This window comes from Sprattus sprattus, assembly GCF_963457725.1.
Source record: "Sprattus sprattus genome assembly, chromosome: 6".
Classification (NCBI taxonomy): domain Eukaryota; kingdom Metazoa; phylum Chordata; class Actinopteri; order Clupeiformes; family Clupeidae; genus Sprattus; species Sprattus sprattus.
This window is the reverse complement of record NC_137925.1, coordinates 16945281-16959686: the sequence shown is the minus strand read 5'-3', so window position 1 is coordinate 16959686 and position 14406 is coordinate 16945281. Positions and strand designations below refer to the sequence as shown.

Genomic DNA, 14406 nt, shown 5'->3' with positions numbered 1-14406 from the left:
GTGCCTGTGACTTCATGACGTACTGTAATGGCGTATGGTGTATAAGATTTGTAAGTGAACAGCGACACATTGTGCAACATGCCAAACAGCACATATTTTCTTATAAAACTGGTCCGACATCAAAATTTGAAAATGTCCTAGAACATCTTTAACACTTTGAACTCGCCGACTTCATAAGAGCTTTGTTTATCCGCTTGAAAGTTCGATTACGCACCAACATGCCACGATGTTGGTCTTTCGGTAAAGAAGCTACTGTGCCAGGTTAATATGCAATGTCTAAACGTTCTCTTACCTGAAGAGTAGAAGCTGCCGAATCGCTTGTATCGGTGAGCCCAGTGCCTCTTGGTAAGCTGGACACGACGTACCGCGCCCCCTGTTGCGCCGGCTGTCTTACTACCAGCTTCCCTTTCCTCGTCTGTTCAAGGAACATACTGTACCAGTAGGCATCGTTTGAGACCAGAGTAGAATCCGCGAAGGCAGAGTTTCTCTCTGAACTGATCACACTGTTCCTACTGGAAGGAGCTGCTTTACTGTGTTTCGGCTTTTGACACTTCAGCACGATGGTGACCAGTATGGTGATCAGTAACAAGAAGGATACAGAACCAAGTCCTATCACCAGATACAGGTTTAAGTCTGAAAAGATGTCATACTCTAAAGCCACTTCAGTCGTTTCAGAATATGACTTAAGAGCGGTCTCTACTGTGGACAGCCTGATTGTTACCGTTGCAGACAGAGCGGGCTCTCCGTTGTCTTTGGCGATGACCACCAAACGCTGATGACGCGCATCTCTGTAACTGAACATTCTCATAGTCCGTATCTCTCCGTTGTACTGGTCCAGACTAAACAATGTCGCATCAGTGTTCACTAGAAACTGATATGCTATCCGAGAGTTGTGCACAGAGTCTGTGTCTATGGCGATAACTTTAGCCACTAGAGATCCTTTATCTGTAGATCTTGGTATCCTTTCCTCAACTACGGAACCGTGCGCGCGCCATGGAGAGACGATAACGGGAGTGTTGTCATTCTGATCCATTATGATGATATGGACGGTTGCATTGCTGCTCAGTGGGGGGATACCCGAATCCCTGGCTTCAATATGGAACAGAAACTCCTTCTCTATCTCATAGTCAAAAGTTTTTAGTGCGTAAAGATTGCCATTCTCTGGGTTGATGGAGAACAGCATAGACATTGATGTATTGACAATTTCCTTTTCTATTATGAAGTAAACCAAGTACTGGTTTTCATGGAGGTCTGGATCCATAGCCGTGAGTGAACTTAGCAAGGCACCGGGAGCATTGTTTTCCATCACAGTTATCTTGTAAAATGACTCTGGAAATAGCGGTACGTTGTCGTTAACGTCAAGTAGCTCAAGGGTTATCGTCTCGTTATCAAATAATGGAGGAGAGCCTCTGTCTTTCACAGTAAATATTATGTCATATTCTGAGACCTTTTCACGGTCCAGTACTTCTGATACTACAAGTTCGTAGTAGTTATCTGAAGACTCTTTCAATGCAAACGGTAACTTCTCAGAAATGTGAATATCTACAATTCCGTTATCCCCAGAGTCTTTGTCGCTCACGCTGACTACAGCAATAACAGTGCCAACTAGCACATTTTCTTTCACAGGGTTTTGGAATGATTTTATGGATATTTCTGGATGATTATCATTCATATCTGTAATTAAAATCTGTACCTTACACTGACCTGATAACTGACTGGTTCCTTTATCTTTTGCTATAATCTCCATATCATATATTCTGAAGTCTTCGTAATTAACCATGGTTTTAGCTCTAATTTCACCGGTATTTGGGTTTAAACTGAATGTTTCTTGTGTTTTCTCAGAGGTGTAGAGACTGAATGAGTATTCAATTTCCGAGTTAGTTCCTTCATCTTGATCTGTTGCGTTTAACTTTACTACCAGACTCCCGATAGGTGTGTTTTCAGTTAGGTTAATTGTATAGCTTTCCTTGTCAAATTGAGGGGCGTTGTCATTTGTATCTAGTACACGAACAATGATACTTGCTGTACCAGAGCGCTGAGGGACGCCACCATCCACAGCAGTGAGTATTAAGTTATGAACAGCTTGTTCTTCTCTGTCTAAGGTCTTTTTCAAAATCAGATCGGCGAATTTAGAACCATCCCTGACTGTTTGAATTTCAACATTAAAGTGTTCGCTTTCGCTTATAAAATAATTTTTAACGGAATTATCTCCAGCATCAAGGTCGACTGCGTTATTTAAAGAAAACCTTTCCCCCACTGGTGTAGATTCCGAGATATCCAAATGTATTATATCCCTGCGGAACTGCGGTGAGTTGTCGTTGATATCCATTATTTCTAATTCAATATTGAAAATTCTTACAGGCCTTTCAATAATAGCGTCTAGTTTCAGGAAGCACACCGTTGCCGTTTTACTGGGACATAAATACTCTTTGTCCATTCTTTCTACAATATATAGTTCTCCCGTCTCTTTGTTTATGTCCAGGTACTTTTTGTTTGCCAAAATATCTAAACGCATTTTTCTTTCGCGCAACGTTTTTATGTCTAATCCTAAATCAGTGGCTAAATTGGCAACAACCGATCCTTCCTCCATTTCTTCAGGAATAGAATAGTGTGTAACTGCTGCCACTACGTCTATACAGGAGAGGAGCAAAAGAAAGACAGAGACATACCTCCTCCAATGCAGAACGGAAATATGAATATCCATTTTTTTCATCTCCGAGCGCAGCGAAATAGACTAACGCGACAAAATCGACAAAAAAACAATACAGCACGTTTGTGAAGATAGACAATTGTCTTCAAATAGTAAGTCCCACCAACAGATCTAAATATACTTCTGATCTCTGGGCTTTGTGTTTCCGAAATGCATCTCATGACGCACTGTCATGGCAGCTCTGACGCGTGACTTCAGCACCTTTTCCTGGTGAACAGCGACTCTGAGCGCATAGACACTGATTTTGCACTTGCCATGTAATTATTGAACTCAGTCAAAACCACGTTATCTATATAGAATACAACTATAAACGATTCACATAGAAAAGGCTCCTTAAATCAGAAATGTGCTTTAAAGTTAGGCATGCTATCTGGCACACACGAAGAGATCCAAATGAAAGTTGTTTATAAAATCGCAAAATCGAGTGATTACAAAAAATTCAAACGATGTGCCACACTAAGCAGGGCGAGTTCCAGTGTGTATGAAAGAGCTTGGTTCACCAACAGACCATGATATTGGTCTTTCTGTACAGAAGTCATTGTGTCAGGTTAATATTCAATGTCTAAACTTTCTCTTACCTGAAGAGTTGAAGCAGCCGAATCGCTTGTATCGGTGAGCCCAGTGCCTCTTGGTAAGCTGGATACGACGTACCTCGCCCCCTTTGGTGCCGGCTGTCTTACTACCAGCTTCCCTTTCCTCGTCTGTTCAAGGAACATACTGTACCAGTAGGCATCGTTTGAGACCAGAGTAGAATCCGCAAAGGTAGAGTTCCTCTCTGAACTGATCACACTGTTCCTACTGGGAGGAGCTGCTTTGCTTGGCTTTGGCTTCTGGCACTTCAGTACGATGGTGACCAGTATGGTGATTAATAAAAGGAATGACACTGAACCCAGTCCCATCACCAGATAAAGATTATAGAAGTCCGAAAAGATATCATATTCCAGTGGAACTTCAGTCATGTCAGAGTAGGATTTCAAAGCAGTCTCCACCGTGGAGAGTTTGATGGTCACAGTGGCAGAGAGCGCAGGCTCTCCATTGTCCTTGGCAATCACCACTAAGCGCTGGTGACGCGCGTCCCTGTAACTGAACATTCTCATGGTTCTGATCTCGCCGTTGTACTGATCCAAACTGAACAAGGTAGTGTCCGTATTCAGAAGAAACTGGTATGTTATCCTAGAGTTGTGGACAGAGTCTGTATCTATGGCAATCACTTTGGACACCAAAGACCCCTTATCGGTGTTTCGTGGGATCTTTTCATCAACGACGGAGCCGTGCGCGCGCCATGGAGACACGATGACTGGATTGTTATCATTTTGGTCCATTATAATTATATGAACGGTTACGTTACTGCTAAGTGGTGGGACACCTGAATCGCGGGCTTCAATATGGAAAAGAAATTCCTTTTCTATTTCATAATCAAACGTCTTCAGTGCGTAAAGGTTGCCATTTTCTGGATTAATAGAGAACAGCATGGACATGGAGGTGTTCGCTATATCCTTTTCTATTATGAAATAAACCAGGTATTGGTTTTCGTGCAGATCTGGATCTAAAGCCGTAAGGGAAGCTAAAAGTGCGCCTGGTGCGTTATTCTCAATGACGGGTATAGTGTAAAATGTCTGACTGAACTGAGGAACGTTGTCATTAACATCTAGCAATTCTACAGTTATGGTCTCGTTGTCTGATAACTGGGGTGTACCCCTGTCTGTGACGGTAAATGTAATAGCATATTCTGGAACCTTTTCTCTATCAAGTGGGGTCGACACAACTAATTCATAATAGTTATCTGCAGATTCCTTTAATACGAAGGGCAAATTATTATTAATTTGAATGTCAACAACACCGTTTTCCCCATAGTCTTTGTCACTGACACTTACAACAGCAACGACTGTATCTACTTCAACATTTTCCTTAATTCCACTTTGAAAAGACTTAACTGAAATTTCTGGATGATTATCATTCATATCAGTAATCAATATGGTTAATTTGCATTGTCCTGATAAAGAATTAGTGCCTTTGTCCCTTGCTATAATCTCCATGTCATAGATTTTAAAGTCTTCGTAATTAACCATATCCCTTACTCTGATTTCGCCGTTATCAGAATTTAAAGTAAACGTTTGTTGTGTTTTCTCTGAGGTGTAAAGACTAAATAGAAAAGTGATGTCTGCGTTTGAGCCTTCATCTAAATCCGTTGCATTCAGTTTCACAACAAGACTTCCAATCGGCGAGTTTTCCGACAGGTTTATAGTGTAGCTTTCGTTGTCAAACTGGGGGGCGTTGTCATTTGTGTCCAATACTCTGACGACAATGCTGGCTGTACCAGACCGTGCGGGCACCCCACCGTCCACAGCAGTGAGTATTAACTTATGCTCATTTTGTTCCTCTCGATCCAAAGCTTTTTTCAAAATCAAATCTGTGAATTTTGATCCATCTCGCCCTGTCTGTATTTCAATATTGAAATAATCACTTTCACTGAGATGATATGTTTTGATCGAATTCGACCCAATGTCAGGGTCGACAGCATTTGTCAAAGAGAATCGTTCACCGACTGGGGTGGATTCAGATATGTCCAAATGCATAGTATCTCTACGGAAATGGGGTGCATTGTCATTGATGTCCAATATTTCCAGTTCAATGTTAAACATACGAACGGGGTTTTCAATGGTTGCATCCAGTTTCAACACACAAGCCAAGGCGGATTTGGTATTGCAGAGATATTCCCTATCAAGTCTCTCTAAAATGAAAAGCTCCCCAGTCTCTTTGTTGATTTCAAGGTACTTTTTGTTTGCGATGTTATCCAGTCGCATCTTCCTTCTGCTCAATGTTCTCACGTCAAGGTTCAAATCAGCAGCTAAATTTGCAACAACAGAGCCTATCTCCATTTCCTCGGGAATAGAATAATGAGTAACGGAGGAAGCAGACTGCAGCAGGGAGGACAAAATGAAGAAAGCCTCAACATACCTCTTTCGGTGATGCGCTTTTTTAAGATTCTCCATTGTTCTGCTTTTGCGGGTGAATGTTCCCGTTACATTCAATCGCAAGATCCAAACTAAATTAAATACACGACCGTTCTTCTGCAGACGATGTTTTCCATTTATAATTTCACCATGTGGTTTCACACTGAAGCGTAACAATGAAATAAAAATGTCTCACTCTGACGACATATTTTTGCGTCACAAAAAGAACGCCCAGATGCATTTTCCTAATAAACAGCGACCCTCTGCGTGTCCATACAATCGGTGCAGTTTAAATTTGTGCAATGTTTCTAAATACCATCACTGTCTGTCAATGATATGTATTTAGACAGCGATTTCGATGTATTTAAGGACAATTGACATGGTCAGAAGCACTGCCCCACGTTTTTGTATTCTTTAAGTAAATGGCATGCAGCCTGTGTATGCCCGTTGCTTTCCGATTCATTACTGTCTGCTGAGGTGTTCTCAATCTACCAGACGCACGTCAATCCAAATATTGAACACACTGATTTTACGCATCAACATACACTGGACGTGCAGACATATGATTCTCAACTCAATGCGTTGAGGTATCAACATGTCCAATCAGTGCTAAGTGTCCAGTTGTTACAGCACATCGATTGCAAAATGGAATGTTTTCCCTTCCGGGTTCAGCAAGCAACAAACTGTACCAGTAGGCATTGGCATAATTGGATACCAAGGTGGAATCAGCGATGGTGGAGTTCCTCTCGCTGAACACACTGATCCTAGAATTTACTGGATTTAGGTTTCTGACACTTCAGCACGATGGAAACCAGTATGTTGATCAGGAACAAGAATGATACCGATGCCAGTTCTAGATACAAAATAGCTTGGATGTTACGCATGAGATTAGTACAGCGTGCCAGTGACTGCATGATGTTCTGAAATTGCGAATAACTAAGATTTGTAAGTGAACAGCGACACTTTGTGCAACATGTCAAATAGCACATATTATGTTATAAAATTGGTCTGGCATCAAAATGTCTTAAAACACCAACACTTAACTTGCAGAGTCAGTAAGAGCCTTGTTTATCAGCAGGCCATAACTTTGGTCTTTCTGTAAAGAATACATTGAGTCAGGTTAGTAATCAATTTCTAATCCTTCTCTTACCTGAAGAGTAGAAGCAGCCGAATCGCTTGTATCGGTGAGCCCAGTGCCTCTTGGTAAACTGGACACGACGTACCTCGCCCCCTTTGGCGCCGGCTGTCTTACTACCAGCTTCCCTTTCCTCGTCTGTTCAAGGAACATGCTGTACCAGTAGGCATCGTTTGAGACCAGGGTAGAATCCGCGAAGGTAGAGTTCCTCTCTGAACTGATCACACTGTTCCTAGAAGGAGGAGCTGCTTTACTGGGATTCGGTTTCTGGCACTTCAGCACGATGGTTACCAAAATGGTGATCAGTAACAGAAATGACACTGAACCCAGTCCGATCACCAGATAAAGATTATAGAAGTCCGAAAAGATATCATATTCCAGATGAACTTCAGTCACGTCAGAGTAGGATTTCAAAGCAGTCTCCACCGTGGAGAGTTTGATGGTCACAGTGGCCGATAATGCGGGCTCTCCATTGTCTTTCGCTATGACAATCAAGCGCTGATAACGCGCATCTCTGTAGCTGAACATTCTCATTGTTCTGATCTCACCGTTGTATTGGTCCAGACTAAATAAGGTGGTATCAGTGTTCACTAGGAACTGATATGATATACGGGAATTGTGCACAGAGTCCGTGTCAATAGCAATCACTTTGGCCACTAGAGATCCTTTGTCAGTGTTTCTGGGGATCTTTTCCTCAACCACTGTGCCGTGCGCGCGCCATGGAGACACAATCACTGGAGTGTTGTCATTTTGGTCCATTATGATGATATGAACGGTGACGTTGCTGCTAAGTGGAGGAACGCCTGAGTCCCTAGCCTCAATGTGGAAAAGAAACTCTTTCTCTATTTCATAATCAAACGTCTTCAGTGCGTAAAGGTTGCCATTCTCTGGATTAATGGAGAACAGCATGGACATTGAGGTGTTCGCTATATCCTTTTCTATTATGAAATAAACCAGGTATTGGTTTTCGTGCAGATCTGGATCTAAAGCCGTAAGGGAAGCTAATAGTGCACCTGGTGCGTTATTCTCCATCACTGGTATTGTGTAAAACGTCTGATTGAACCGAGGAACGTTGTCATTAATGTCTAGCAGTTCTACAGTTATGGTCTCGTTGTCTGATAACTGTGGTGTACCCCTGTCTGTGACGGTAAATGTAATATCATATTCTGGTACCTTTTCTCGATCTAATGGCTTTGATACAACTACTTCATAGTAATTATCTGATGATTCTCGTAATGCAAAAGGCAAATTATCATTAATTCTAATGTCAACAACACCGTTATTTCCAGAATCCTTATCGCTGACACTTACAACAGCAATGATGGTATTTACTTCAACATTTTCCTTAAGTGTACTTTGGAATGACTTGACTGAAATTTCTGGGTGGTTGTCGTTCATATCAGTAATCAATATGGTTAATTTGCACTGTCCTGATAAAGAATTAGTGCCTTTGTCCCTTGCTATAATCTCCATGTCATAGATTTTAAAGTCTTCGTAATTAACCATGTCCTTTACTCTAATCTCGCCGTTATCATGATTTAAAGTAAACGTTTGTTGTGTTTTCTCTGATGTATATAAACTGAATAGATAAGTGATCTCTGAGTTCGAGCTTTCATCTAAATCACTTGCATTTAGTTTCATTACAAGACTTCCAATTGGGGAGTTTTCTGAAAGGTTTATAGTGTAGCTTTCTTCGTCAAACTGGGGGGCGTTGTCATTCGTATCCAACACTCGTACAACAATGCTGACTGTGCCGGACCGTGCGGGCACCCCACCGTCCACAGCAGTGAGTATTAAAGTATGAACATTCTGCTCTTCCCTGTCCAACGACTTTTTCAATATCAAATCTGTGAATTTTGATCCATCTCGCCCGGTCTGTATTTCAATGTTGAAATGTTCGCTCTCACTAAGATAATACGTTTTAATTGAATTCGACCCAATGTCGGGATCCACGGCATTGTTCAAAGAGAATCGCTCACCGACTGGTGTGGCTTCAGATATGTCCAAATGAGTTGTATCTCTACGGAAATGTGGGGCATTGTCGTTAATGTCTAGTATTTCTACTTCAATGTTAAATATTCGAATAGGATTTTCAATGGTTGCATCCAGCTTCAACACACATGTTGTTGCTGATTTTGAACTGCAAAGGTATTCTCTATCAATTCTCTCAAATATGAACAATTCCCCAGTCTCTTTGTTGATGTCGAGGTACTTTTTGTTTGCGATGTTATCCAGTCGCATCTTCCTTCTGCTCAGTGTATTTACGTCAAGGTTCAATTCAGCAGCTAAATTTGCGACAACAGAGCCTATCTCCATTTCCTCGGGAATAGAATAATGAGTAACGCAGAATGCCGACTGCAGCAGGGAGGAGAAAATGAAGAAAGCCTCAACATACCTCTTTCGCTGATGCGTTTTTTTAAGATTCTCCATTGTTCTGCGGTAAAGTTTCCAGTTACATCAAATCGCAAGATCCAGATTACATTAAATACACGACTGTGCTTCTGCAGACGATGTTTTCCATTTGTAATTTCACCATGTGTGGTTTCACACTGAAGCGTAACAATGAAATAAAAATGTCTCCCTCTCTGACGGGTTATCATGGCGTCACAAAAAGAACGCCCAGATACATTTTCCGAATGAACAGCGACCCTTTGCGTACCGACGCAATCGGTACAGTTTAAATAGTCATATTTCTAAATACCATCACTGTCTGTCAATGATGTGTTGAGACGGATTTTATATACTTAAGTACAATAGATATTAACAGAAGCACGGGCCCTAATATTTGTATATTCTTCATGTAAAAGCCATGCAGCCTATGTATGCCTATTGCTTTCAGATTCATTACTACCAGACGCACGTCAATCCAAATATTGTACGCACTGATTTTACGTACCAACATAAAATGGAAGTGCTGACATCTGAACCTTTACTCAATGCGTTGAGTTATCAACATGTCCAAGTAGCACCAAGTGTCAAGGTATTACGGTACATGGATTGCAAAATGGGATGTCTTTTGTTTCCTTTCCGGGTTTAAGCAAGAAACAAACTGTACCAGTAGGCATCATTGGATACCAAGGTCGATTTAGCGATGGTGGAGTTCCTCTGACTGATCACACTGTCCCTGGAGTGAAGCGCGGATTTACCTGGTTAAGGTTTCTGACACTTCAGCACGATGGTAACCAGTATGGCGATCAGTAGGAAGAATCAAAGTTCAAGTTCAAAGTTCAAAGTACTTTATTTGTCATTGCCACAAAGACAACGAGACAGTAGAGGCAACCAGACTTCTTACACAGCTAAATAATAATAAATAACAATTAATAAATAGATTCATAAATATCATACATAAAATAATAATAATAAATGCAATATATTTCCATATCTCCATATTTCCATATTAAGGTGCATCAAGTGTTAGAGTGCACAGTCCAAGGGGGGCGGGGTGGGCTGGGCCGGGGGGAGATGAAGGGGGGTGGGGGGGTGGGGTGGGTAAGCTGTTGAGGAGCCTTATTGCACAGGGATAGAAGCTCTTTGCCATCCTAGAGGTGCGTGCCTTTTTTGATCTGAACCTTTTCCCTGATGGGAGTAACAGGAACAGATGATGGGCAGGATGAGAAGGGTCTGTGAGGATGCGTTTAGAGCGCTGCAGGCAACGGGAGGAGGAGATGGACAAGATGTCGGGCAGCTCTACTCCAATGATCCTTCCCGCTGTTTTAATCAGCCTCTGGATGGCTGTCTGCTCCGCCTTTGTACAGCTGTAGGACCATACATTCAGGCAGTATGTAAGCACACTCTCTATAGCGCAGCGGTAGAAATTGTACAGCAGCCTCTGAGGAAGGTGTTCTTTCCTCAACTTCCGGAGGTAAAAGAGGCGTTGCTGGGCCTTCCCTAAAACGGAAGCTGTGTTTTTGACCCAGGACAACTCCTCCGTCAGTGTCAGACCCAGAAACTTTAGAGAGGTGACACGCTCAACCTCTTCACCGTTGATGTAGAGTGGGAGATGGTGATTATGCTGGGAAGACTTCCGGAAGTCAATGATCATCTCTTTAGTTTTCTTAATGTTGAGACTGAGGTTGTGCTCAGAACACCAGACTGCCAGGTTTCCCACTTCTTGCCTGTAGGCAGCCTCATCGTTGTTGGAGATGAGGCCAAGCACTGTTGTATCATCTGCAAATTTGAAGATGTAGTTGGATGGGCAGGAGGGAGCACAGTCATGGGTGTAGAGGGTGTATAAAAGTGGGCTGAGCACGCAACCTTGTGGGGCGCCAGTGCTGATGGTCAGATTTGAAGAGTGATGCTTCCCCAGTTGTACACTCTGTGTGCGTTTGGTCAGGAAGTCCAATACCCAGTTACACAGTGCAGCATTGAGGTTTAAGTCCTGAAGTTTGGAGATGAGTTTGCCTGGAAGGATTGTATTGAATGCAGAACTGTAATCTATAAAGAGAATACGGATGTAAGTGTTCTTTAGCTCCAGGTGCTCCAGTGCAGTGTTAAGCAGCAGGGCTACTGCATCCTCTGTAGATCTGTTCGCTTTGTAGGCAAATTGGTGTTGATCAAAGGAAGCTGGTGTGATGCCTCTTATGTGTTTGACACCGACCGATGCCATTCCTATCACTAGATACAGGTTAACTGGGATATTACGCATGAAATTAGCACAACCTGCCTGTGACTGCATGACGCACTGAAATTGCGTATAGCCAAGATTTGTAAGTAAAATGAATATCCATTTGTTTCATCTCCGAGCGCAGCGAAATAGACTAACGCAAAAAAAAAACAATACAGCACGTTTGTGAAGATAGACAATTGTCTTCAAATAGTAAATCCCACCAACAGACCTAAATATACTTCTGATCTCTGGGCTTTGTGTTTCCGAAATGCATCTCATGACGCACTGTCATGGCAGCTCTGACGCGTGACTTCAGCACCTTTTCCTGGTGAACAGCGACTCTGAGCGCATAGACACTGATTTTGCACTTGCCATGTAATTATTGAACTCAGTCAAAACCACGTTATCTATATAGAATACAACTATAAACGATTCACATGGAAAGGCTCCTTAAATCAGAAATGTGCTTTAAAGTTAGGCATGCTATCTGGCACACACGAAGAGATCCAAATGAAAGTTGTTTATAAAATCGCAAAATCGAGTGATTACAAAAAATTCAAACGATGTGCCACACTAAGCAGGGCGAGTTCCAGTGTGTATGAAAGAGCTTGGTTCACCAACAGACCATGATATTGGTCTTTCTGTACAGAAGTCATTGTGTCAGGTTAATATTCAATGTCTAAACTTTCTCTTACCTGAAGAGTTGAAGCAGCCGAATCGCTTGTATCGGTGAGCCCAGTGCCTCTTGGTAAGCTGGATACGACGTACCTCGCCCCCTTTGGTGCCGGCTGTCTTACTACCAGCTTCCCTTTCCTCGTCTGTTCAAGGAACATGCTGTACCAGTAGGCATCGTTTGAGACCAGAGTAGAATCCGCAAAGGTAGAGTTCCTCTCTGAACTGATCACACTGTTCCTACTGGGAGGAGCTGCTTTACTGGGATTCGGTTTCTGGCACTTCAGCACGATGGTTACCAAAATGGTGATCAGTAACAGAAATGACACTGAACCCAGTCCGATCACCAGATAAAGATTATAGAAGTCCGAAAAGATATCATATTCCAGATGAACTTCAGTCACGTCAGAGTAGGATTTCAAAGCAGTCTCCACCGTGGAGAGTTTGATGGTCACAGTGGCCGATAATGCGGGCTCTCCATTGTCTTTCGCTATGACAATCAAGCGCTGATAACGCGCATCTCTGTAGCTGAACATTCTCATTGTTCTGATCTCACCGTTGTATTGGTCCAGACTAAATAAGGTGGTATCAGTGTTCACTAGGAACTGATATGATATACGGGAATTGTGCACAGAGTCCGTGTCAATAGCAATCACTTTGGCCACTAGAGATCCTTTGTCAGTGTTTCTGGGGATCTTTTCCTCAACCACTGTGCCGTGCGCGCGCCATGGAGACACAATCACTGGAGTGTTGTCATTTTGGTCCATTATGATGATATGAACGGTGACGTTGCTGCTAAGTGGAGGAACGCCTGAGTCCCTAGCCTCAATGTGGAACAGAAACTCTTTCTCTATTTCATAATCAAACGTCTTCAGTGCGTAAAGGTTGCCATTCTCTGGATTAATGGAGAACAGCATGGACATTGAGGTGTTCGCTATATCCTTTTCTATTATGAAATAAACCAGGTATTGGTTTTCGTGCAGATCTGGATCTAAAGCCGTAAGGGAAGCTAATAGTGCGCCTGGTGCGTTATTCTCCATCACTGGTATTGTGTAAAACGTCTGATTGAACCGAGGAACGTTGTCATTAACGTCTAGCAGTTCTACAGTTATGGTCTCGTTGTCTGATAACTGTGGTGTACCCCTGTCTGTGACGGTAAACGTAATATCATATTCTGGTACCTTTTCTCGATCTAATGGCTTTGATACAACTAATTCATAGAAATTATCTGATGTTTCTCGTAATGCAAAGGGCAAATTATCAATAATTCTAATGTCAACAACCCCGTTATTTCCAGAATCCTTATCGCTGACACTTACAACAGCAATGATGGTATTTACTTCAACATTTTCCTTAAGTGTACTCTGGAATGACTTGACTGAAATTTCTGGGTGGTTGTCGTTCATATCAGTAATCAATATGGTTAATTTGCATTGTCCTGATAAAGAATTAGTGCCTTTGTCCCTTGCTATTATCTCCATGTCATAGATTTTAAAATCTTCGTAATTAACCATATCCCTTACTCTGATCTCGCCGTTATCAGAATTTAAAGTAAACGTTTGTTGGGTTTTCTCTGAGGTGTAAAGACTGAATAGATAAGTGATCTCTGAGTTCGAACCTTCATCTAAATCAGTTGCATTTAGTTTCATTACAAGACTTCCAATTGGGGAGTTTTCTGAAAGGTTTATCATATAGCTTTCTTTGTCAAACTGGGGGGCGTTGTCATTCGTATCTAACACCCGCACAACTATGCTGGCTGTGCCGGACCGTGCAGGCACTCCACCGTCCACAGCGGTGAGTATTAAGTTATGAACATTCTGTTCTTCCCTGTCTAACGACTTTTTCAAAATCAAATCTGCGAATTTTGATCCATCCCGCCCAGATTGTATCTCAATGTTGAAATGTTCGCTCTCACTAAGATAATACGTTTTGATTGAATTCGATCCAACGTCAGGATCCACAGCATTGTTCAAAGAGAATCGTTCACCGACTGGTGTGGATTCAGATATGTCCAGATGAATTGTATCTCGACGGAAATGTGGGGCATTATCGTTAATGTCCAGTATTTCCACTTCAATGTTAAATATTCGAATAGGATTGTCTATCGTTGCGTCCAGTTTCAAAACACACGTCGATTTCGAAGTACAAAGGTATTCTCTGTCAATTCTCTCGAATATAAACAGTTCTCCTGTCTCTTTGTTGATTTCGAGATATTTTTTGTTGGCTATGTTATCCAGTCTCATTTTCCTTCTGCTCAGTGTGTTTACATCAATGTTCAAATCGGCCGCTAAATTTGCGACAACAGAACCTATGTCCATTTCTTCGGGAA

General features: G+C 42.1%; 3 protein-coding genes across 3 annotated transcripts; all 3 read right to left on the bottom strand.

Annotated features, from left to right (window-relative positions):
• Window positions 1–262: 262 nt before the first annotated feature.
• Window positions 263–2713, bottom strand: LOC308366932 (protocadherin beta-16-like; the record flags this gene model as incomplete). The annotated part of the gene is made up of 1 exon (XM_080840732.1): window positions 263–2713. The coding sequence occupies one exon, from the start codon at window positions 2711–2713 to the stop codon at window positions 263–265; it is 2451 nt and encodes an 816-aa protein (XP_080696858.1).
• A 108-nt stretch (window positions 2714–2821) lies between these two features.
• On the bottom strand, window positions 2822–9229 carry LOC308367032 (protocadherin beta-16-like; the record flags this gene model as incomplete). Its single annotated transcript, XM_080840854.1, has 3 exons — window positions 2822–2917; window positions 3289–4365; window positions 6815–9229. The coding sequence occupies 3 exons, from the start codon at window positions 9227–9229 to the stop codon at window positions 2822–2824; spliced, it is 3588 nt and encodes a 1195-aa protein (XP_080696980.1).
• Window positions 9230–12070: 2841 nt separating this feature from the next.
• On the bottom strand, window positions 12071–14395 carry LOC308367031 (protocadherin alpha-C2-like; the record flags this gene model as incomplete). The annotated part of the gene is made up of 1 exon (XM_080840853.1): window positions 12071–14395. The coding sequence occupies one exon, from the start codon at window positions 14393–14395 to the stop codon at window positions 12071–12073; it is 2325 nt and encodes a 774-aa protein (XP_080696979.1).
• Window positions 14396–14406: the final 11 nt, after the last annotated feature.